A 21,976-nucleotide genomic window follows, 5' to 3' on the forward strand; every position below is an offset into this window, starting at 1 on the left:
CACAAGTGCAGTCTGCCCCAGCTTGCTTTGTGGATTGCTTGTTTTAAAAAAAGAGAGAATTTGAGGGGACGTGGGTTGCGCGGTGGGTTAAACCACAGAGCCTAGGACTCGCTGATCAGAAGGTCGGCGGTTCGAATCCCCGCGACGGGGTGAGCTCCTTTTGCTCGGTCCCTGCTCCTGCCAACCTAGCAGTTCGAAAGCACGTCAAAGTGCAAGTAGATAAATAGGTACCACTCCGGTGGGAAGGTAAACAGCGTTTCCGTGCGCTGCTCTGGTTCGCCAGAAGCGGCTTAGTCATGCTGGCCACATGACCCGGAAGCTCTACTCTGGCCTCCTCGGCCAATAAAGTGAGATGAGCGCCGCAACCCCAGAGTCGGCCACAACTGGACCTAATGGTCGGGGTCCCTTTACCTTCTGTTTTTTCTTTGGTTAGTGGCTGGTCACCATAACGCCAAAGCCTTATTCAGCTGTTAAAAGTAATTTGGAAGCGGAATATGGAAATGAGGACTAGAACCCTGACTCTGCCTCCTTGTCCCCATTCTCTTTCACTCCCTGCCATGATTTGGAAGACAATGGGTCTGTAGCTTCTAATTCCATAGGCTCTTTGCATTGTGTAGAACCCCCATCTCACAAGAAGCTTCCATGAACGTGAAAGGCTCCCCACTGCAGACATGGGAGAGCTGAGCTGGCACCTTTCTTCCTACTCGTGCATTCTGGTTCCAGATTATGGCAATACAGCTCAGGATCTTAAGGGCTGCCTTCCCCCATTCGATCCAACCTGGACCCTGTGCTTGTCATCTGAGGCCCTTCTCTTTGTCCCCCCTCCCTAAGAGGTTTGGAGGATGACAACACAAGAACAGGCCTGTTCTGTGGTGGCTTCCCATCTGTGGAATGCTCTCCCCAGGTGTGCATGGTTCATTCATTCATTCATTCATTCAGCCTTTGTTGGCCTAATGCGTGCCTGGTGTCATTATTACATCATTATGTTAGGATACTTCCGTTCCTCCTTAAATAGGAAACAGGCTGTTTTGTGTCACATGCCTGTTTACTTCCTGCTCACTGGGAGTTTCCGTTTTGTATATAGCTTTTGTTTTTGGCTGTTTTCCTTGACACGGATGCAAGCAGTCATGTTTTTTCCTTTGTTCTGATCGACGTTGAATAAAGCTGTAAATATGCTCTCCTGGGTGAATCTTCCGTTGTGGAAATTCGGCAGAAAGGGTGTGCACGAGTCTCGGAATGTCTCTGAGGCTCGTGTCGCTAATTGACTGATGCTGTTCCAACGGGAGACCAGAGATCATCCGGAGACGACATGGCTGCCTGATTGCCCATGTCTCCCTGGCAGTATCCCAACACATTACACTATCATTTGGATAACAGATGGTATAATAATAATAATAATAATAATAATAATAATATGCATATGAATAGGGATCATGTAGCATGATTCTTAAAACAATAAAGGATATATATCTGTGAGAAAGACACAGATTGCTTTTGGCATTTTTGGAAGGCTTTTCTTTTTTATAACATGTCATGGATGAAAATCTCTAGAGATCTTTTGTTTGCATAATGAATTGCACTTGGTCTGAATGTTGTGTTGCATTCCAAACTGGTCAGTGTTTCTGCAAGGTGTTGGAACTCTTCATCAAAGCAATCATGTTATCTGAATTTAGCAAGTAGATGGGAGGATGGGAAATAATAGAGCAATGAAATCATGAGTACACCCACACTTCCTGCTTAATGACATCTGGAAGGTGTCTTCACTGTACTCTTTTCAGTTCCTACTAAAAACATGTTTTAGACCAGCCTATGTGTAATGTTGACATGTTTTAGCTAATTATTTTAATTGTTTTTGACTGGATCAAGGAGTCTGTGCAAGATGAAAAATGAGTGGAGACCCCCCCCCTCAACAGATAAAGCCAGAGTTTAGAGTAGAGAGGTTAGGGAGTGATATGATGCAAAAACGGCAGGCTGTAAAAGGAGAGAGAGACAGAGAGCCATGCTGGTTCTCTGGCTGAATCCAGGGCTGTGGCTATGGGAGAAACAAAACCCTTTTGGGGTGTTGACACAGTGAACCTTTCCATCACAGGCTCAGGTTATATACAGGGTGGCCCAAAAGTAGGTATACTGCTTTAGAATCCACTTTCTTTGTTCTTTGACTCAAGAAGTTGTCATCATTCAAAATATCGGTAAAGAAAAAGAATTGTTTCTTTCTTTGAAACCTACTTTTGGACCACCCTGTATGTGTGTAAATAAACTATATATCCTAAAGACACCACAGTCTCCACTGTGCCTCATTCCCTTTTGGGACACTCCTTTGTTGACACCTAAGGAATAAACAAGAGTCCGCAGCTAAGCTACTTTTGGTTTGTTGAACTCTAGTGCTTCTTTGTCTCTTGCTGGTAGCTGCTCATGAGTACAAACGAGTATACTTACGTTTTTCTCCACTGTGGCTTGAGCTGCTTGGATGCAATCAATAGCATTATGTCCATATTATGCAACAATAGCTACAGCTGAATCAATTAAGTGCTCATTTCTCAGCTGTTTTCTTTTGTTTCCCACAGTATGGAAGGCTCCATTGTACGCTTGCCGGAGATAATTGCCTTGAAGAGAAAATACAAAGCCTATCTCTACTTGGACGAAGCTCACAGCATAGGTGCCGTTGGCCCAACAGGAAGAGGAGTTGTGGAATACTTTGGAATGGATCCCAACGATGTTGATGTACTGATGGGAACATTCACCAAAAGCTTTGGAGCAGCAGGGGGATACATAGCAGGCAAAAAGGTATTGGCATCAATTGTCAGCATTTGTAGGTGTGTAAAAACTCAAATGGCAGTCAAAACAAAAAATTTTTTTTCCTTCCAGTAGCACCTTAAAGACCAACTAAGTTAGTTCTTGGTATGAGCTTTCGTGTGCATGCACACTTCTTCAGATACCCTGAAACAGAAGTTGCCAGATCCTTCTATATAGTGAGAAGGTGGGGAGGGGTATTACTCAGAAGGGTGGTGGGAATGGGTGGTTGGCAGATAGCTGTGATGAGCCTGTTGACGACTCTTAACGACTGCAATAGGTCTTACAGGAAAAAGCAAGGGGTGAGAAGGTGAAAAATGGCTTTGTCATGTATAATGAGATAAGAATCCAATGTCTTTGTTCCAGTTTTTCGGTCCCTCTCTACATGGTTTTACAGAGTTCACATACTTCTGAATGAATATCATGTCACAAATATACAGCTCTGTGGATTCTCCTGTTGACAGTAAACATTGTTTCTGCTGCATTTGATAACTGTGCCAATATCTCATCCCACTATTTGCATGCAGGTTGTTCATAGTAAGCACTTTCTAATTAATGTCATTGAATATGATGATGTAAGGGGGAAATACAGCAACAATTTGCACACTGGTAACTGAGTTCTCAAATGGTTTTTTGGAATGCCTCTGAATTCCTTTTGTTATTTGATCTTAAGAAAGTTTTAATGATTTCTCTGTACTGGGCACATTACAAGTCTTCAGAAGTCATGTGCTTGCTGCAAAAATTGCTCTTTGCTTGAGTAATATTGGGGAAAGGTGCAGTTGCATACAGCTTATATGCAAGTCCTGCCAAAGGACTGTAGCTAAACATGAATGAATTTTACATTGAGTGCATAGTTTCCTTAGGGTTGTGAACTTTCAAGTCTTATGTTGCTTGAGTATAAACAAGTAAAACTGTGAGCATGTTTTGTTTTGTTTTTGTCTGCAGGGGAAACTGTAGTCAGATTTTTCACTTGAGTCAGCTTAAATTGGCTTCTGTGCTACTCTTTGCATCAGATCCCTATTAGCACTGTTTAATAACCTCTCACCTCTGAGACCAGAGGTGTGCTCAGTCAGACACGCCTTTGAAAAAGATCCAGGTTGCAGGTATTGAATTGCAGATCATTTAATTAGGCATTGCTACTGTGCCAGGCCTAATTTAGCATTAAACTAATTTGAAACACTGTTGAAAAATAAATTTCCTGATGTACTTTTCCCTTCAAATATTGTGGGTCTAGGCTGAATAACCTTTTTCTGAATGAGAGAGCTCCGTGCCTCCTTTTAAGGGATTGCAATAGAACAAAACACTGAACCCATAAAAAGAGATAGAATAGCAGTTTATTTCTTCTGGGTACAAGGTCCATGGGAAGGACTATCTCTAGTGATAGTGCATTAAAATATCATCCTCTGCTGTCTATCTGTTCTCTCATTACATGGAAATTTGGAAGCATGAGGCTTCATGCCATGCACTGACTTTTTAAAAGTGTGCCCTTTTGACAGTTGCTATAAGAGTACTTGAGGGAATCAGTGAAACAAATAGTCGATTTAGCCATTGGTTCAAAAGTGAGGTATGTTTCTAAAAGTTTTGCATTTCGGCTTACAGTTGAGTGTGCAGCCAATTCTGGATCTGATTGCTCTTGCCACCTGCAAACTTCTGTTCCAACAGACATAAGGAGGTTTTGGTGTCTGCGCTAAAACTTTATTCTGTTTTTATTCCAGGAACTAGTAGACTACTTACGGGTTCACTCCCATAGTGCTGCATATGCTTCATCTATGGCTGCTCCAATAGTGGAACAAATCATAAGAGCAATGAAATGTGTCATGGGACTAGATGGAACCACAAAAGGTAGGATATTGTGCTGACTGAGAAGATTTCCTTTTAGAGTTGTTTGAAATGGGAGGGGGAATAACAGCATTTCACCATAAGAAAGGCATGCTTGTGGATGAATGCAACTGATCATTTGTGGTCAATGTATGAGCAAAACATAGCATTTGGGGGACTTAATTCCTGGCCTTCATACACCTGCAAGCACACTTTGCTTGGAGGATGTTGTTAGACCAATAGTGATGCAGTGATTCTGACTTGGCAGGTGTATGAAGCCAGGAACAAGCATCAGGGAGCATGTGCTTCTTCACTCTTGCTGTCTCAAGATCTTGGTTGTAAACCTAAACTGACACTGAGTTACATTTCCCCATTTTAGATGTAAAGGGAAACTGATTTATTTCATCAGAACTGAAGTGCTGACACTTCAGTGTGCAAGAAGACAAGCACACAGGTCCAACACCCTATTCCTCACTTCATAAAACATGTATCACTGTGTTGGGCTGTTTGTAAGGCATAATAATTACCTCTTTACATGGTGGAAATGTTAGTCTGAATAAAAGAGTCACTGAACTGTTTCCCATAAACTTCTACATAACATAGAACAGACCATGGTCAGCAGTGCATGGGGTGGCAGTGACCCAAATGTCCAAGTGATTAAAAATTAACTATTATAATTATGAGTAACCCTGTTAAAAGGAATATTCTTGCAGAATTTTGGATTTGTTTCCTGTCTTGGATGAAAAAAAGGGCAGTTAGGACAAAGGTCTTATCTGCTTATGTGAAATGATGCCCAGGTGGTTTGGGTCCAACAATAAATTAAGTTTTTTTCTGATGTGGTTGAATTTGGCCGACATGTTTGGTGGAGCTTCATATAAACGCATCAAGAGGTGCCTACATAATTCATATCAGCTTCCCAGTGGCAACCACAACGCCAGCATACTGAGAAGCAGGCACAAGTGGCCAGTACTAAAGAACAGTGCATATGAGATGCTAGCACAGAATGGGTGTACTTTGTCTCTATAGCATTTTAATGCCATAGTGTGTAGAATTGTTATGCAGTTTCTAAAGTGGTGTGAAAGAGGGTATACTTCATCTATAGCAATAAATAAGAGCACACATGTAAAATTCAATTTATGGACTGCTTTTTTGCAAATATTCTTGCCAGTGGAGGGCAACATTGCACTGTAGTTTTCCAAGATGATAGTATTCTTTCTGGCTGTAAGAAAGAAACATAAAAGGCTCCATCTGCACTTTTTCTCTTCTTACCTTTTTGAGCTAGTACAGATCCACAGATACAGAAGTTCTCAGAACCTGCGGGTTCAAGGGTTGTTGCATTGCAAGGAGCATAGCAAGGGGAAACTAACTGCAGTGGCTTTGATGCACACTAGCACATTGGGCATCCACTCAAGGTACAAGCTTCTACTTTCAGTTGAACTGAGTTAGCTATAGAGCGTGCTTTTGTTTCCCTCCCTGCCTCTTAAAAGGATCGCGTCAAAAGCATTTTTAAGGAGTGATTGTTTAAAAACTGCCTTATTTAGCGCTTGCACCTGGTGTAGCATAGTGACAGGCCTATTTCTCAGTAAGGTAGAAAACGTCAGTCTTGAATATACTACCGGTACTTCTCATAAGGGAATACAGTGGTGGAAGAGATACAAACATGGCAAACTAGTATATTGGAGAGAAGGCTAGGCTAGGACAATTACGGTATATCCAAATGAGCTTCAAGGGACCCTTTTAAAGGAGTGGGGAAATTGTGCTTCTCCTTTAAGCAGGAAGGTGGCAGCTGTGGCATTCCCTCCCATCCAGCCCCAAAGCTAAATGTTCTGAAAGGGCATCACACTCAATAGCATTAAAGGCCTTTGAGGATAATCTTCAGGCAATTGATAAGTATCTGAGATAAGGAAATAGGATGGAACTCTTCATCTAAGCCTGCGCACCTAAAGCTGATTCAGCAGCTTCTTTCTGATCTGCTCAGAAAGCAATAAAGAAGACTTCCCACTTCACTAGAATAGAATTGCCCCTTCCATATAAGTGAATGGAGAAGCCTGTTTTGCAAAAGTTCCATGTCCATGCTGGAGTTTCAGTAGAATTCCTCTTTGAAGCCTTGAAAAGGGAACAATGTGAGCAGGATCCTGTTTTTTATAAATCAATAGAACCTCTGGTGTTAGTCCATTGCAAATTATTCTGTTTTAGCGTGCTAAAACAAAACCTGGATGCAGCAGGCTGTTTCAAAGCCTCTGTCTGGGAAAGATTTAACTTCTTAGTGTGCTGAATTCTGCAGTATCTAGTAGGTTCAGAAATGAGCTGGAAAGTGGGCTTCTTCCATCCGTGTCAGTTGAATGAGTTATTGGACTTTGTCTTCCTTCAGTTTACAGAAAGAGAAGACTTTTAGACAGGGAATGATGAGCTGTGTGCCTTTGCTTCCAGATTTTATGTAAAGTTCATAAGCTGTTGTGAATGGAACAGAGGGAAAAGCCAAACTCACTTGGGTTGCTTCTTACCCCAACCAACGGAGTGGCAAAGATCAAATACAAATAATCATTCATTAAAGCTTCAAAATAATCAGTTAGCTTACTGGGCGGGAAAAGCAATTCCCAACCCCGGGTGGCTGGTTCACTAACATTTGGGCTCTAGCTTCCATGGTTAAACTAGCCAAAATGATCCAAGTCAGAGAGGGGAAATAGAGTTATTACCATTTTCCTAAAAATACAACTTTTTATCATGTATTGGTGTAACAAGCCAAAGAAAAGAGAAATCCATATGATTTGTTGGGAATATTGTGAGATTTTGATTTATGAATTTGGCAAATTTCCTGGAATATTAGATATTTACCTAGCTAAATGTACTAGTTTTTTAAAATTTCTATTGAATTGTTTTTCCTTCTATCTTTCTTTGTACATTGTTTAAAATATAAAAAATGTGTGAGCAAAAATTGTCCACTAGCCTCACCTATGATAGAAAGATTGAAAAAGGATTTAATTTCTGTTTGCAATTAAGGCTCAGTTTGTAATTTTGTGACGGGGCAAGATAATGTTTCTTCTTTGAAGAAAAGAAGCTCTGTCTGAATAGAGATCTTGTGTCAGTATAGGCCTAGTTTTCATTGTGGAGAAAACCAGTATATCTGTGCTGCACTACTTCAGATTGCAGGGGTTGGGGAGGGGGCTCACATGGTGGAAAACTCCTCTATTGCAGGAGTAAGACGCCTAGGCCAGACTCCTCCTCCCTGACCAGCTAGTCTTTTGTGGGTGCTTTATTTTTTAATGTTGAGGACCTTTCCATCATGTGTGCACATACAGGCACACACACAACAACAGCAACAACAACAGTCGAAAGGGATAATGCCCGAACACAGATTTCACCACCTGGGTGAAAATTGTGTCCCACAAAGATGCTTAAGATTTTTAGTGAAAATCTGTGCTAACAATGAGGAAATCCCCATTGCAAATCTACCTATGCTGACCTACATACCATGGGTGCTGTAATGCTTATTCAGAACCACCCAGAGTGCTATATTATTGCTGTCTATATTACAATATCCAGAAATATTCAAATAAATATTAAGCGCAATTCTGGGGCAGTAATTGTAGGTCCCTGGAATCATTGTTCCCCTCTGTGCCTCTCTCCAGGCTTTCATTATACTTGCCATACCTTTGGTCAGTAGTAAGTGGCATTTCATGCTGGCCACATGGCCCGGAAGCTGTACACCAGCTCTCTCGGCCAGTAAAGTGAAATGAGCGCCGCAACCCCAGAGTCATTCGCGACTGGACCTAACGGTCAGGGGTCCCTTTACCTTTACCTTAAACATAGAATTTAGCACCATCTAGCCTCTGTGTAAGAGGGACACGGTTGGTGCTGTGGGTTAAACCACAGAGCCTAGGACTTGCCGATCAGAAGGGCGGCGGTTCGAATCCCCGTGATGGGGTGAGCTCCCGTTGCTCGGTCCCTGCTCCTGCCAACCTAGCAGTTCGAAAGCACGTCAAAGTCAAGTAGATAAATAGGTACCACTCCGGTGGGAAAGTAAACGGCGTTTCCATGCGCTGCCCTGGTTTGCCAGAAGCGGCTTAGTCATGCTGGCCACATGACCCGGAAGCTGTATGCCGGCTCCCTTGGCCAATAAAGTGAGATGAGCGCCGCAACCCAAGAGTCGGCCATGACTGGACCTAACGGTCAGGGGTCCCTTTACCTTTACCTTTACCTTTACTAGCCTCTGTGTAAGGATCTTACTGCGGCTGGATTATTGTGTTTAGTAATGGGAATCTTTCGTTTTAACAGTCATCTACTCCACCACAGTGCTGCTTTTTTTTTTTGCGCATCTATTTAGGCTTTTCAACAACAGCAAAAAGTATGAGAATGAGTTGAAAGGTCAAAAGATCTGTAGTGGATGAAAGTTGCCAAGGCGTCTACCCTGATCTGGAGTTCTGACTTAAATTACATGTGCTACAAATTCCTTAGAAAGCTATCTCCTCCTAGTGGTGCAGCAGTAAAACTGCTAGCACCTTTGCAAAGCTAAGCAGTCTCTGGTATTATTTCAGGTTGGATGGGAGCCTGTTTGTTGAGATTCCTACATTGCAGAGGGTTGGTCTAGATTGACCCACAGGGTCCCTTCCGACTCTACAACTCTGTTACTCTGTAGCTAAGAAATTAAAACAAGGCATCCTGCTTAACTACTGAAAGTCACACTTTCACAATTTGGTTTAGACAAAACAGTCTTAACCATTTTTGTCCTTTAGAAAGTTACCTTGATTTGATGGTTGAGGAGCCGCATCAATCTGCGAGTCTGTAATTGTGTTCAAGCACTGAGGTTTCTCCAAAGTACCTATCACCATAATATCTGTCCTTGTGTGTTAAAATAGCTTGGCAGAACATGTACACAAGGGTTGGGGAGGCAGTCATGCTAGTGTGTGGTCTCCGACCACAAAACACATCATCAGAAATGACAGGAAAGTGCTGAGGCTTGGTAAAGAACAGCTTACACCCTTTCTGTCATCCACTCGAAGTAGGTTTGATACAGCCCAAGACATGCAGATGTGGGTAATGGGACATTTTTATATCTTAAAAGTCAGAATGCAACCCATGACTAAACTCTGGCACATGGGAAGTAAGCTAGCACATGGGACAAAATGATGGGCTGGTTGTGAGTTCTGTTCATGTACACAAATCAGCTTTTGAGGTTTTCCCATTACAGTGGTACCTCGGATTACATACGCTTCAGGTTACATACGCTTCAGGTTACAGACTCCGCTAACCCAGAAATAGTGCTTCAGGTTAAGAACTTTGCTTCAGGATGAGAACAGAAATCGTGCTTCGATGGCACAGCAGCAGCGGGAGGCCCCATTAGCTAAAGTGGTGGTTCAGCTTAAGAACAGTTTCAGGTTAAGTATGGACCTCCGGAACGAATTAAGTACTTAACCCGAGGTACCACTGTACAGCCAGGAAAAGGGATCTGTGCTTGAACTAACAATTTTTCTTTTCTTGGATCCTGGTAGAAAACTGGTGCATTAAAACTGTGCATTAAAAATGGATAGTCCCCAGTTTAATATTAATCATGCTAAACAATGCATTAAACCTCCAAAAATTTCCTGCAAGCTATTCAAGCCCCCCCTCCCCCATTTTCTTCCGAGTTCTTTTAAAATCTGTTGTGCCAAAAATATTTTTGGAAGTACCCCCAGACTATTGTTTTTATTAGAACTGGAAAGCTTTGTAGTAAGATGCTTTTTTGTGTTTTTGATACTCTGGCACAGCTGTTTTTGTTTTAGTGCCACTGGAGAGATGGTTAAGCTATTTGTCGTCCTCTAACTCAACGGATTTGTCAAATGGAAACTGAATGGCAAACCCAAAGAATAACAGCCAGAATGCCTGTGTGAGCAGATCTGTGTATAAAAGATACTTACAGACTGTACTAGGCTTTTTGTTCCCTTCCCATTCATTCAGCAGGGCACAGGTCATCTCCAAAGCATCTTTTTCTATAAGAAAATTTCTCACTTGGGAAGTCCATGAGCTCCAAATTACCCTTTATTATGAAGGACAGTCACTGTTCTGGTACTGCCTCCTGGTAAATCACCACTCCTAGTTTTGTTCAATTTTTTTCCTCTGGAGAATCCCTTGTTAAAATTTTGTTAAGGTCACTTCTGTCACTTTTCAGGGTTTAGCTCCCACCCCAAGGCCCCTGGAACTTAAACACCAAGAGCCCCACACAATACTTTGCATGCCACTTCGCATTCTTCAGTCTAGTATGGAATATTTGCTAACAAGTTGTGTGTGTTTTAGGATTGTTGTTGTTTGTCAAGAATAGCAATTTTTGGCTTTCAAATTCAATGGAAGACTACTGACTTCTGAGAGTGAAGGACAGATGGTGATCATCAACAACAGCAATAATAATAATACTGCAGGATACATGGGTCTAGTGTGTAACTGTGATGGCTAAGGGGGATGGCTTAGACAGGGATCCTTAGTAGAAGAACTGAGCTGTTAGACGCCAACCCTGTTTTCATCTGTAAATTGTGGAGATCTGTTCCAAGTACCGTATTTTTTGCTATATAAGACGCACCAGACCATAAGACGCCCCTAGTTTTTGGAAGCGGAAAACAAGAAAAAAAATATTCTTAATCCCAGAAGCCAGGACAGCAAGCAGGATCTCTGCACAGCGATCCCGCTTGCTGTCCTGGCTTCTGGGATAGCCGCGCACAGCCTCTCCTGGGCAAGGGGAGCCTTCATCCCCTGCCCGGGAGAGGCTGCGCGCGGCTAAGGCTCCCCCAAGAGCCGCACTCCCTTTAAAGAGCGTGCAGAGTGTGTGTGCAGCTCTTGGGGGCTTTTCCCCGAGGAGGAAGAAGGGTAGCCCTCCTCTCTCCTCGGGGAAGAGCCCCACACACGCTCCACACAGCTCTTTAAAGGGTGCGCTGAGCAGAGCTTCCCGCCTGCATTCGCTCCATAAGATGCACACACATTTCCCCTTACTTTTTAGGAGGGGAAAAGTGTGTCTTATAGAGCGAAAAATACAGTATATTAGGCTCTTTCATCTGCTGTCTTAGGAAGACCCGTACTTCTTTCTTCATATTTGGGGGACAGGAGGACAGAGGTCCAGAGCTATTCACCACCCTCTTTCCTCTCATATCGGTTCTTTTTACAATCAAGCTGTATATAAGTTTTATGAAATTAAATATATAAATCTATAAATATGTGTGTTGATAGCTTTGACTTCTCACACATATTTGTCGGAGAGCATACCATCAAACATAGCTCATTTTTTAAAAAAAATTAAGAAATGAGATGGTGATAGAGGAGGCAGCTTTGCTGTCTCTCTTTTTAAAAGAAAGATATGACTAGATAAGTATGCTAAAGGTGCCTTAGTTCTCAGACGCTGACAAAAGTAATGGTTAGATGTATTTTTTAAAATCGAGAGTGTCACAAATAAGGTGCTTATGTAACTGCTGGTCTTTCATGACGTCACAGATAAGTTCCTGTAATTTCCACACAATCACATTTCTCAGGACAATCACACTAATCACCAAGGTGCTATCTGAGGAAAGCATCGTATTTTATTTTTGTGAAAGAAATAGGACAGCCAGCACCTGGAAATCCTTCCAATAATTTTTCAAAATCCTTTGTCAGCTATGTCAGGTATAACAGAGCATACCCAATAAAGTCACATATGTGGTTCTTTCAAAACTGATGGTACGGAAAGTTCCTAAACAGCTGGTCAGAAAAAGAAATCCTGCAAGGAGACCAAGGTTAGCCCAAAACAGGTTGCCGCCTGAAGCAAAGGACAACATGGTACCTGCCCACTTTCCCACCTGCTGTGTTCCATCTCCCAAAGCTCCCTGGATTGACAGTTGATTCTTATTTTAACACTGGCACCAGGAAACTTGAGGGCAACATACGGTATTCGCTTAAGGGATACTGGACGTACTGTGCAAACTGCTCTGCAAACCTTCCAACATCTGCCTTCTGAGGCGGCTGCCTCACTCTGCCTAATGGTATGGCCATCTCTGAAGGAGACAGTCTTCTGAGATCCAGTGAGGGCAATCGGTGAGAGCAGGCTTCAGCATGAGGATCCTTTCTTCATATTTTGAGCGGGGCTTCATGTTTTGAGTGGGGCCTTAAACAGTCTTCTGCCCCACCATGTCACTTCATCCGCTACACGCACAAGAGGTTCTTCTAAACAGCTGCTATGTGTGTGGATATATCTGTTTGAGATATATTGTCAACATAACATAAAGGCTAGAAATAAGCACCAAGAGTTAAATCTATTTGCAGTCCTGTAAGTTCCAACTGTGTGCCAACAGAGTGTTCTTTGGGACTCCAAAGAACTGAAATGCCTCATTTCTCAAACCAAATGGGATGAAGGGAAGAATCTCAGGATTATGGTAATTACTGATTTATTTTTTTTGAATATAGGGAAATGCAAAATAGTTCGGCTTGAAGTGGTGCCTAAGAGAAGTGCTAATTACAAAGAACTCCAGAGACATTGTAAAATAATAATAATTCTCGGCGGGGTGGAGCAGGATGTGCCGTAGATAGAATTTCTGGAAAGAGTGAAATGCTGTAATGACAATTGTGATGGTGGCCTCCTTAAAAAAGAAATATGGTGGAGCAGTTAGGCTGTTAAAAAGATCAGAGACGCCACAAGATCTGCTACATTGTGATGTACAAAGATTTGCAAACATGTGCTTTGTGTCTGTCTCTTACCAACTAACATTAGAAGTAATCCAGTGAATACTCCCTTGGCTATTGGGAGATTAAAGAGATAGCAAGGTTATTGCATCATCAGTAAAGACAAGATGTAACAGTCTTGAGTCGGTGAAATATAGAAATGACTTTGGGTCAACCAGTTTAAATTTTGTTTTGTTCTGTCCGCTCTAAGTTTGCTCTAGATTCTGAACTGTGTTTTTAACTTTTAGTTAAAAAGTGGTTAACTTGTAGTGCTGCAGAAGATGCGGGACTCCAATTCCCATTAGCTCCAACCAAAATGAACTATGGTCAAGGATGATGGAAGTTGGAGTCCAACAACATCTAGAAGGTCAAATGCTTTGGACATTGCAAAGTACTGTGTATTGAAGTGGGTGAAATGTATCTCCCCTTTGCCTTCAAACTCCTCTCTAGCACTCCAAAGAATAGTATTATAATGAGCCCATGGCTATTATCACCTGATTTATTGTTGTTTGTGATGCAGATACAAACCCATTATCTTGACTTAGGAGGGATTTTTGGCAGGTGGAATGAGGACTTGTGTGTCCTTGCACCAGAAAACAGTCCTGGATATTGTTCTCTTTAAACCCATATTGAATGGAGTTTGCATGTGAGAACAACATTGTACTGTATAACTGTGTTTGTTTATTATACTAAGCAGGGTAGAACAAATGTATTGTAGTTAATCATGGTGTCTTATTGTTCCTCCCAGACACTTTAATCATAATACCTCCGCTATGCCTTGTTAATGTAACTGAGAAGCTGTGAGTGTTTTGCTTAGAAAGCAAAGAGGGGAGTACAGTGTGTATGGGTCAAACTAAGCATCATCCACATAGCCTCCCTGTTCAGATATTCGGGGGGGGGCATCTGTTTTTAAACAGTATTAAAAAAAATGGGGGGGAGGGTACTGAACCTCCTTGCCCCTCTCTTCCCCACCCCAGTTGATGCTCCAAGCAATTTTATTCCCTTCTGACTCCAAAACCAGAAGTAGAGAATGAAGAAGAGTGCCTTGAGCAATGGACTAGTGGGAAGTAAGGCCTGAGACGTGTGGGTTGGGGGAATGCTTAGTGGTGCTCCTTTTACCACTGGTGTATGAACCTCCTCCACGTGGATGCATGTCTCATTTGGCCCTGTGGGTACTCTTTTATCTTCATAATGCTATTATGTACAGTGGTACCTTGGTAGTCGAACGGCTTGGCTCCTGAACAAATCGGCTCTCGAACGCCGCAAACCCGGAAGTGAGTGTTCCGGTTTGCGAACGTTTTTCAGAAGCCAAACGTCAAACACGGCTTCCGTGGCTTCCGATTGAGTGCAGGAAGCTCCTGCAGCCAATCAGAAGCCACGCCTTGGTTTTTGAACCGTTCCGGGAGTCGAATGGACTCCCAGAACAGATTAAATTCAAGAACCAAGGTACCACTGTATCAGAAATAATCAGCTGGGGACACATTAACGTTTGAATGTGTGTTTGAAGATGTATCGGCTTCTGAAGCCATCTCAGTTAGCTGTTTTACATGCTGATCAGTCTCTGCAACATTAAAGCTCTAGATCTTTGTTTTGGTCCTGAGACAGCAGATGTGTGATGTTCCTGCATTCACTGCTTTTCTGGTTCTTATTCCAGGACTTCAGAGAGTCCGCGCGCTAGCAGAAAATACAAGGTACTTCAGACGAAGATTGCATAAACTAGGTTTCATTATTTATGGCAATGAAGATTCTCCTGTTGTCCCTTTGCTCCTTTACATACCAGGCAAAATTGGGTAAGTTAAGCTCCTCTGCCCCAGGCAGCTATGCAGAGTTTTCAGAAATTTGCTGGTAAACTCGAAAGATTTTATTTCAGAAATGTCTTTTTTTATATTTCTACATTGGGGAACATATTTTGACTTGACTTATATGGCAGCTTCCCTTCTAGTGCTGTCTACTCTGACTGACAATTGTTCTCCGGGCTTATAGGGAAAAGTATGGTCATAAGTACTTAAGAGTGTCAAACTGGTGGATGCTTCCACTCTATGGTGTAATAGTCTTAAAAATTGTGCCTGTAAATTAGTTTATTTTTTTTAAAAAAAATCTTTTCTGGGCTTAATTGAATTTTAGAGGCTCTTGGGTTTAAGCAGCCCCCTCCTCTCAATTTTATCAGACATGTATAAAAGACAAGCAGTGCTGTCCTATGCATGCTTACGAGGAAGTCCCTGTTTTTTCAGCAGGCCTTATTCCCAAGCATTGATATGGGTTTTCGGGGGGGGGGGGAATCCCATGCAAATTAGAGTAATCTGTATTGGAAAATTTTCTCAAGCCCTAAAGTGATCCAATTTAGCATGTTTCATTTTTCTTGTATTCAATCAACAAAGAAAAAAAAATTGAAACTGCCGATCTTACCTAATACTGCATTTGGAATTCACATCCATTCATTGTTACTAATGAACTGATTAAGTAGAAAGTTTTCCATGGAAAAATGAAGCACTGGAACAGTTTTGTTGTTTGGGGGGGGGATTCTCCCTCCACCCTGGCCAAAATCACTGCTACCAGCTTAAGGTAGGATTCAGCGAAACTCCTGTCCGCAGAAGCACTGAATATGAGCTTCCACTTCTGCAATGGGGTCTTGTGCTTACTTCTTTTATATTTAAACATTGTGCAGTGTGTCAGCAATAATTTCAGTTTTGCCTCATTTTCTTACCCAGGGCTTTTGCAAGACGCATGCTAGCCAGAAATATCGGGGTGGTGGTGGTCGGCTTTCCAGCTACTCCGATCGCAGAATCCAGAGCTCGGTTTTGTGTGTCAGCTGCTCATACACGGGAGATGTTAGATGCGGTAAGCACAGCAAGCTTGCTTGCAATATCGACTTGACATTGAATGGGAAGGTTCTAGAAGAAGCCTCACACTGTCTCTTCTATTATTATTATTATTATTATTATTATTATTATTATTATTATTATTCACTCTTTGCCTTCCTTGATTGCCCTCACATTATTGCAGAAGGTTTGATTTTGAAAATAAGTAAATACAGTGGACGCTCAGGTTGCGAACATGATCCGTGCGGGATGCACGTTCGCAACCCGCAGCGGCGCATCTGGGTTTCTATTCAGTGCTTCTGCACATGCGCAAAGCGCGATTTAGCGCTTCTGCGCATGCGCGATCGCCGAAACCCAGAAGTAACCTGTTCCGGTACTTCCGGGTTTCGGCACTCCATAACCCAAAAAAACGCAACCTGAAGCGTCTGTAACCCGAGGTATGACTGTACTTATGTCTACGTGAGTAACATGTTGGCAAATTAATATATTTTACTGGGCCAACTTAGAAGTATGCAAACTTTTGAGTTTCATAGAACTCTTCACCGAACAGAGTGGAAAAGCAGCAAAATGTTGGTTGCAATTATATTTTCGGGTTGAGGGCTACGTTGGCACGAGATGATCACTAACTAAATCTAGACTTTTGATTCTGAAATCAAACAAGAGAATTGACCCGGATGGTAAGACAGCAGTATGCCAAGTTATATCCCCCATGCTGTTGCAAACCTGGGTGAGAAATTGCATCTGTGTTTTGCTTTAATTTTGTATGACTTTGATCTTGTGACAGTGTTAGGGTCCTCACACTGCAACCCATGTTCTGTGCAAAATAGAATGATGGGCTTCAAATACTTGATTGAACTCTCCTATTCGGCCATACCTTTTGAATACTGCTTGCTTCTCAAAGCACCACTCCCTTGTGGTATTTGGTGGACTTGAGAAATAATGGGGAGTTATACAGTTTCCTAATTTAATTTTTGAACAAATTAACACAGCAGTGGGAAAGAGTTATAATACCTGCTCAAGGTAAAGGCCATGTGGTTTTAAGACAGGAGAGTGAAGCTTGCTGATTGCAGCTGTATTTTGATAACCTAATATCTGCAGCATCCATAAAGGAAAGTTTGCTTGTAACTAGTTTTTTCCTATATGGTGTTATGGTTTGACACAAAACAAACAGGAAGGAAGGAAGGGGCTGTAATACCATACAAACCAATATGTTGAATGTCCTGATTTGGTTATGTTTCAACCTATTCTTGAAATGGAAAGACATCCAGTTACCTTAATCTTAATGACTTTTGTAAGACATGAAAGCATGATAATATATAATAATAATAATATTCTTAATAATAATAATAATAATAATATCTAGAATAGTGCAAATAAACAAGTGCCATGCACTACAAGACCACGTAAGTAATGCACTAAGAATTTTACTGTTGCTGGAGACATTTCAGGCTTGTTTCCTCTGGTAAAAAAACCAAACCCATAGTTATTTGATAACAAAAGCCATATGGTTGTTATGCAGATGCTATTTCAATTTAAAATTAATAGCAATATCATCTCACCTTCACACTTAGACTCGGCTAATACTCAATGCTGTTTGTGGAGGAGAAATGCGTGCTCTTTGAGGCACTTTTTAAAATAGGCACTTGAGCTTCTTGCAGGCATGAAAAATTGTTCCTTTTGTCAAAGGAAGGTGTGCGAAGCATTATGCTTTGGGAGTGGGTAGTGGCAAGACCTGGCCTAGAACTGGATGCAAATTGGTGGTGGTGGTGGTAACATCTTTAAATATGTTCAGGCAATTGCCATTGTACAAATGCACATCAAGCAGGGGAATGATAAAAAAAAAAGTTAGGATGAAACCCATTGTAAAACTGGAGTCTAAAATGGAAAAATATACAGTGGTGCCCCGCAAGATGAATGCCTCGCTAAACGAAAAACCCGCAAGACGAAAGGGTTTTCCGATTTTTAGCGGCTTCGCAAGACGAATTTCCCTATGGGCTTGCTTCGCAAGATGAAAGCCCATAGGGAAATCTCTGGGGACAGCGGGGAAGCGCAGCGCGCCTTCTCCTCTGTTCCCGGACCTGTCCTGAAGGCTTGCGGTGGGAGGTCCGGGAACAGAGGAGAAGGCGCGCAGCGCTTCTCCTCTGTTCCCGGGGCTTGCGGTGGGAGGAGGGTTTTTCCTCCCCACCGCCAACATTCAGAACAGCCTTCTGAATGTTGGCGGTGGGGAGGAAAGCCCTCCTCCCACCGCAAGCCTTCAGGACAGGTCCGGGAACAGAGGGGAAGGCGCGCAGCAGGGCTCCCCAAGCTGCGAATGTCTGCCCCGCGCGAGGGCCGCTCTGAAGCAGAGCGCCCCTCGCGTGGGGCAGCAGGCTGCTATCCGCAGCCTAGGCAGCCCTGCGGGAACTCTTCTGAAGGCGGGAGAAGGGCTTTTCTTCCCACCGCCAGCCTTCAGAAGGCTATTCTGAAGGCTGGCGGTGGGGAGAAAAGTCCTTCTCCCCCCGCCAGCCTTCAGAAGAGGTCCGGGGACAGACTCTCCCCGGACCTGGTCTGAAGGCGGTCTCCATAGGAACGCATTAATTGATTTTCAATGCATTCCTATGGGAAACCGTGCTTCGCAAGACGAAAAACTCGCAAGAAGAAAAAACTTGCGGAACGAATTAATTTCGTCTTGCGAGGCACCACTGTACTGAAGTATATGCAGACCAGAAATAAAATAGACAGGACCACACCAGAATAGAGAGTGGTTTGCAGTCTAACAGTCATGATGACAAACTAGAGAAGCAATGGAAGCAGGAAAGGAAAATGAAATTTGGAGTTCAGGTGACTTCATGTTTTAAAATGACCGGGGAGAGGAAATTTGTCTTCAGTTGGGAGGTGCCAAAGAGCAGTTGGTCTTCAACTATAAAAGAGCCTGCCTCCTTCGGACAAGCATTTGGTGGAAATGTATACACTGGATTAACTATTTGGACAAAACATCAGAAACAGAAACAATTTTCACTTCTTCATTGTTGGCCCCAGGTAATACAAGACGTAGAGTCTGTGACTCTACATTCATAATAGTGTTATGAATATGGAATAACACTATGGATTTCACCTGGATTCACCAGTGGTCTTAATTCCCTTTTTTTGTTTGAGTGTGAAAACATACACTTGTATGGCTCTTTGTTCTTGATGCTAAGCAGAAGTGAGCGGCGTTTTATATCTTTCTGATATCGTACAATTGTATTTACAGGTCCTTGATGCTCTAGATGAACTGGGTGATTTTTTGCAGCTGAAATACTCCCAGCGCTCCAAGTCATCTCGTCCTGAACTATATGATGAAACATGCTTTGAACTTGAAGATTAAGCTTCCCTCCCATGGAGAAACCATTACGATGTTACAAGAGGGGGGGAGGGAACCTAAACAATAGGAATGTGTTTCTTCTTTTCTAAGGACAGTTTTTGCTTCACAGCTAATTGAACCAAGAAAAGCACTGTGTGTGTTTCACCGGATTGGAATCTGTGTGCAAGAGACTGAAATATGGTTGCTACAGAGCCCTACCAAGAACTATGAGTATTATTATTATTATTATTAATATTATTATTATTTGATGCAAAAGACTTTGTCCCATTAAGTCGATTGCAACTGTGCAGCCTTTGTTATGAGCCTTTTTATGAGCAGGCTTTTCATAGTTCTTAATTATGATTACAATAAACTTTTTAAAAGAGTGAATTGGAATGTAGTATGTTGGTTGAAGGAAAAAATTCACTTGTTAAACTGGCTTTCACTTGCAGAACGGCATACTTCCATTTCAACTTATGTGAATTTTGGCGGAGGAAATTACAGGCAGACGTTTCGTTGATTAACAGGTGTCTTAGTAGGAGACAGTGGTCATTCAGTGCCTTACTTAACGTTAACTATTACTGCCAAACGTTTTTTGGGGAGGGGAAAGCTACAACTTCTGTTTGCCAGTTGGTTTTTTTGGCAAAAAAAAAATGTTTTAAGGTTTTTTCATCAAACGTGGCAAGAAAGGGTAAGCCACAAAAATGTCTGTTTTTATTCTTACATTGTTGATGCATTGAATACTTAAAATTAATGGTAGAAATTCTTTTTTTTTTTTAGTTGTTTGGTCTGAAAGCAGGTTTATAGGCTTTTCATGCACAATTTTCATAACTAACATTTCTGTTACTCTTGCATACTTTCACGTACATACCTTCCCTTGTGGTGCACAAAATATAACTGACATTCAGAAGCCTATTTTCTGTTCTTGAAGTGCCTTACAGGCTTGATAAGCATACTTGGGAGTAAAGAACACTTTGGTTGTGTGTTGCACAGAATATAATGCACCAGGAACTTGCTGTTTCAGACTCCTGAAACCTCTTTATAGTGCTGTTTCTATGAGGTATAACACAGTTGGAGATAAGTTGGTCAACATTCTTGGTTTTGCTGTGAGAGTTACAGATCTGTGTTTTTTATTACATGTTTACAGTTTTTAACTGGTGTTAGAACATGACCAATGATCTGGAAAGGATAATGGGAGAATAGGTGGATCTAGTCCCACTTGCATTGCACCAAATGAATGAAGCCAGAACTAATGGGAAGATATCATCCACTTCCAACTGGGCTGCATGTGAAATGAAGTTCTCCAGTCTCAGCAGTTAAGGAAGGTCTTTGTAGTTTTATGTAGTTTTTTTATATAAAAATAAAGTAACTGGTTGAAAGTTGTTTCTGTAGCTTTGAGGGAGCTGCAAACCATTCTGGACTATCTGATGGCACTGTAAACACATCCGATCAAGAGATGGTTAGCTTTCTGTTGCACAGATGTACTTTGCTTTCATGTTCTTGAAAGCTGTGGTATCCACTTAACCCACAGCTGCAAAATTAGATTTAAGAACAGAACAATTAAATTGTGGAATAGCAATTACAGTATATGACTCCCCTGCTTGTTAAAGCAGCTTTGAGGATGAAGCAAGGCTGATTAGTTATGAGGTCCCTTTTTGTTGTTCAAGTTAATAAAATTCAATGCTGCTATAATGTTAAAAACGGACCGCAACGCATTCCACAATATCAAATGTCTGCTTCAGAAGTATATTGTGGAGGGGAGTGATTTGTACAGTGTTGTATGATTGTTCACTTTGGCAGATGAACTTGAGAAACACTATAGGGGCCATGTTTGTGCATTATACTAAAACTACTGTATAAAGATTAAAGGATGTTTTTGTTTTTATAATTTTTGAAGTTGACTCCTTTCTTGTTCAGGTAACTTTAATTTCCATTTACAGATTTGCATGGAGGGGCATTCGTCCATTGAAGAATGATGGTGGGTTATAGAGGAAGCATCTTAAGCCATGATCCACAATTCACAGGATCCACAGAACATCCTGGTTTCAGTGGTCATTTTAAGGGGGGGGGGGAGAGATATGGCTTCATACCCCCGGGGGCACACTGCCAAATTGATGCTCTGGTGAAAGGGCTTTCTCTAAAGATGCTGCTAGTTCTGCTCTTACAAATAAAATAATTCCTCGCATCTCCATCTCCTCCCCTTCATCATTCCCTTAACAGATGCATTGTTTAGGTAGTATGGTATGGAATGGTACCATATCCTGTGTGCTTCCTCTGCTGCAGAGCTGCATACCTGTTAGTAGCAGAGCACTGGATCCAGGTTCCACATTTGTCTGTTCATTGGAATAGACACATAAGTGTCTTTGGAACTGAAGCTACCATTCCGCATCACAGATCCCCTGCTGGCGGCTAATAACATTCATATAGAATAATAGTTTCAATGGTATCTTCCAAATCGTATCCAGTCCAAACCATCCCTGCCCGCAGGCAAAGCATTCCTCTTTATTCCTCCCATACATCTCCCATGCACAGTTTTGGTTGGTTTTGTAATCGGGGGGGGGGGGGGGGGATCCTG

The 21,976-nt window shown here is 42.0% G+C and overlaps 1 protein-coding gene across 2 annotated transcripts in view; it reads left to right on the forward strand.

Moving 5' to 3' along the window:
- SPTLC3 (serine palmitoyltransferase long chain base subunit 3) overlaps positions 1 to 21,289 on the forward strand; it is a 59,979-nt gene extending 38,690 nt beyond the window's left edge. For both annotated transcript variants that reach the window (XM_083607288.1, XM_083607289.1), the window contains exons 8-12: positions 2,565 to 2,784; positions 4,506 to 4,632; positions 14,915 to 15,050; positions 15,969 to 16,098; positions 19,312 to 21,289. In XM_083607288.1, the coding sequence (XP_083463414.1) occupies positions 2,565 to 2,784; positions 4,506 to 4,632; positions 14,915 to 15,050; positions 15,969 to 16,098; positions 19,312 to 19,425 (727 nt within the window). In that variant the 3' untranslated portion in view covers positions 19,426 to 21,289. The remainder of the gene's footprint in view (positions 1 to 2,564; positions 2,785 to 4,505; positions 4,633 to 14,914; positions 15,051 to 15,968; positions 16,099 to 19,311) is intronic.
- The last annotated feature ends 687 nt before the right edge of the window (positions 21,290 to 21,976 follow it).

This window comes from Podarcis filfolensis (genome assembly GCF_964270895.1).
Source record: "Podarcis filfolensis genome assembly, chromosome: 3".
NCBI classification, from domain to species: domain Eukaryota; kingdom Metazoa; phylum Chordata; class Lepidosauria; order Squamata; family Lacertidae; genus Podarcis; species Podarcis filfolensis.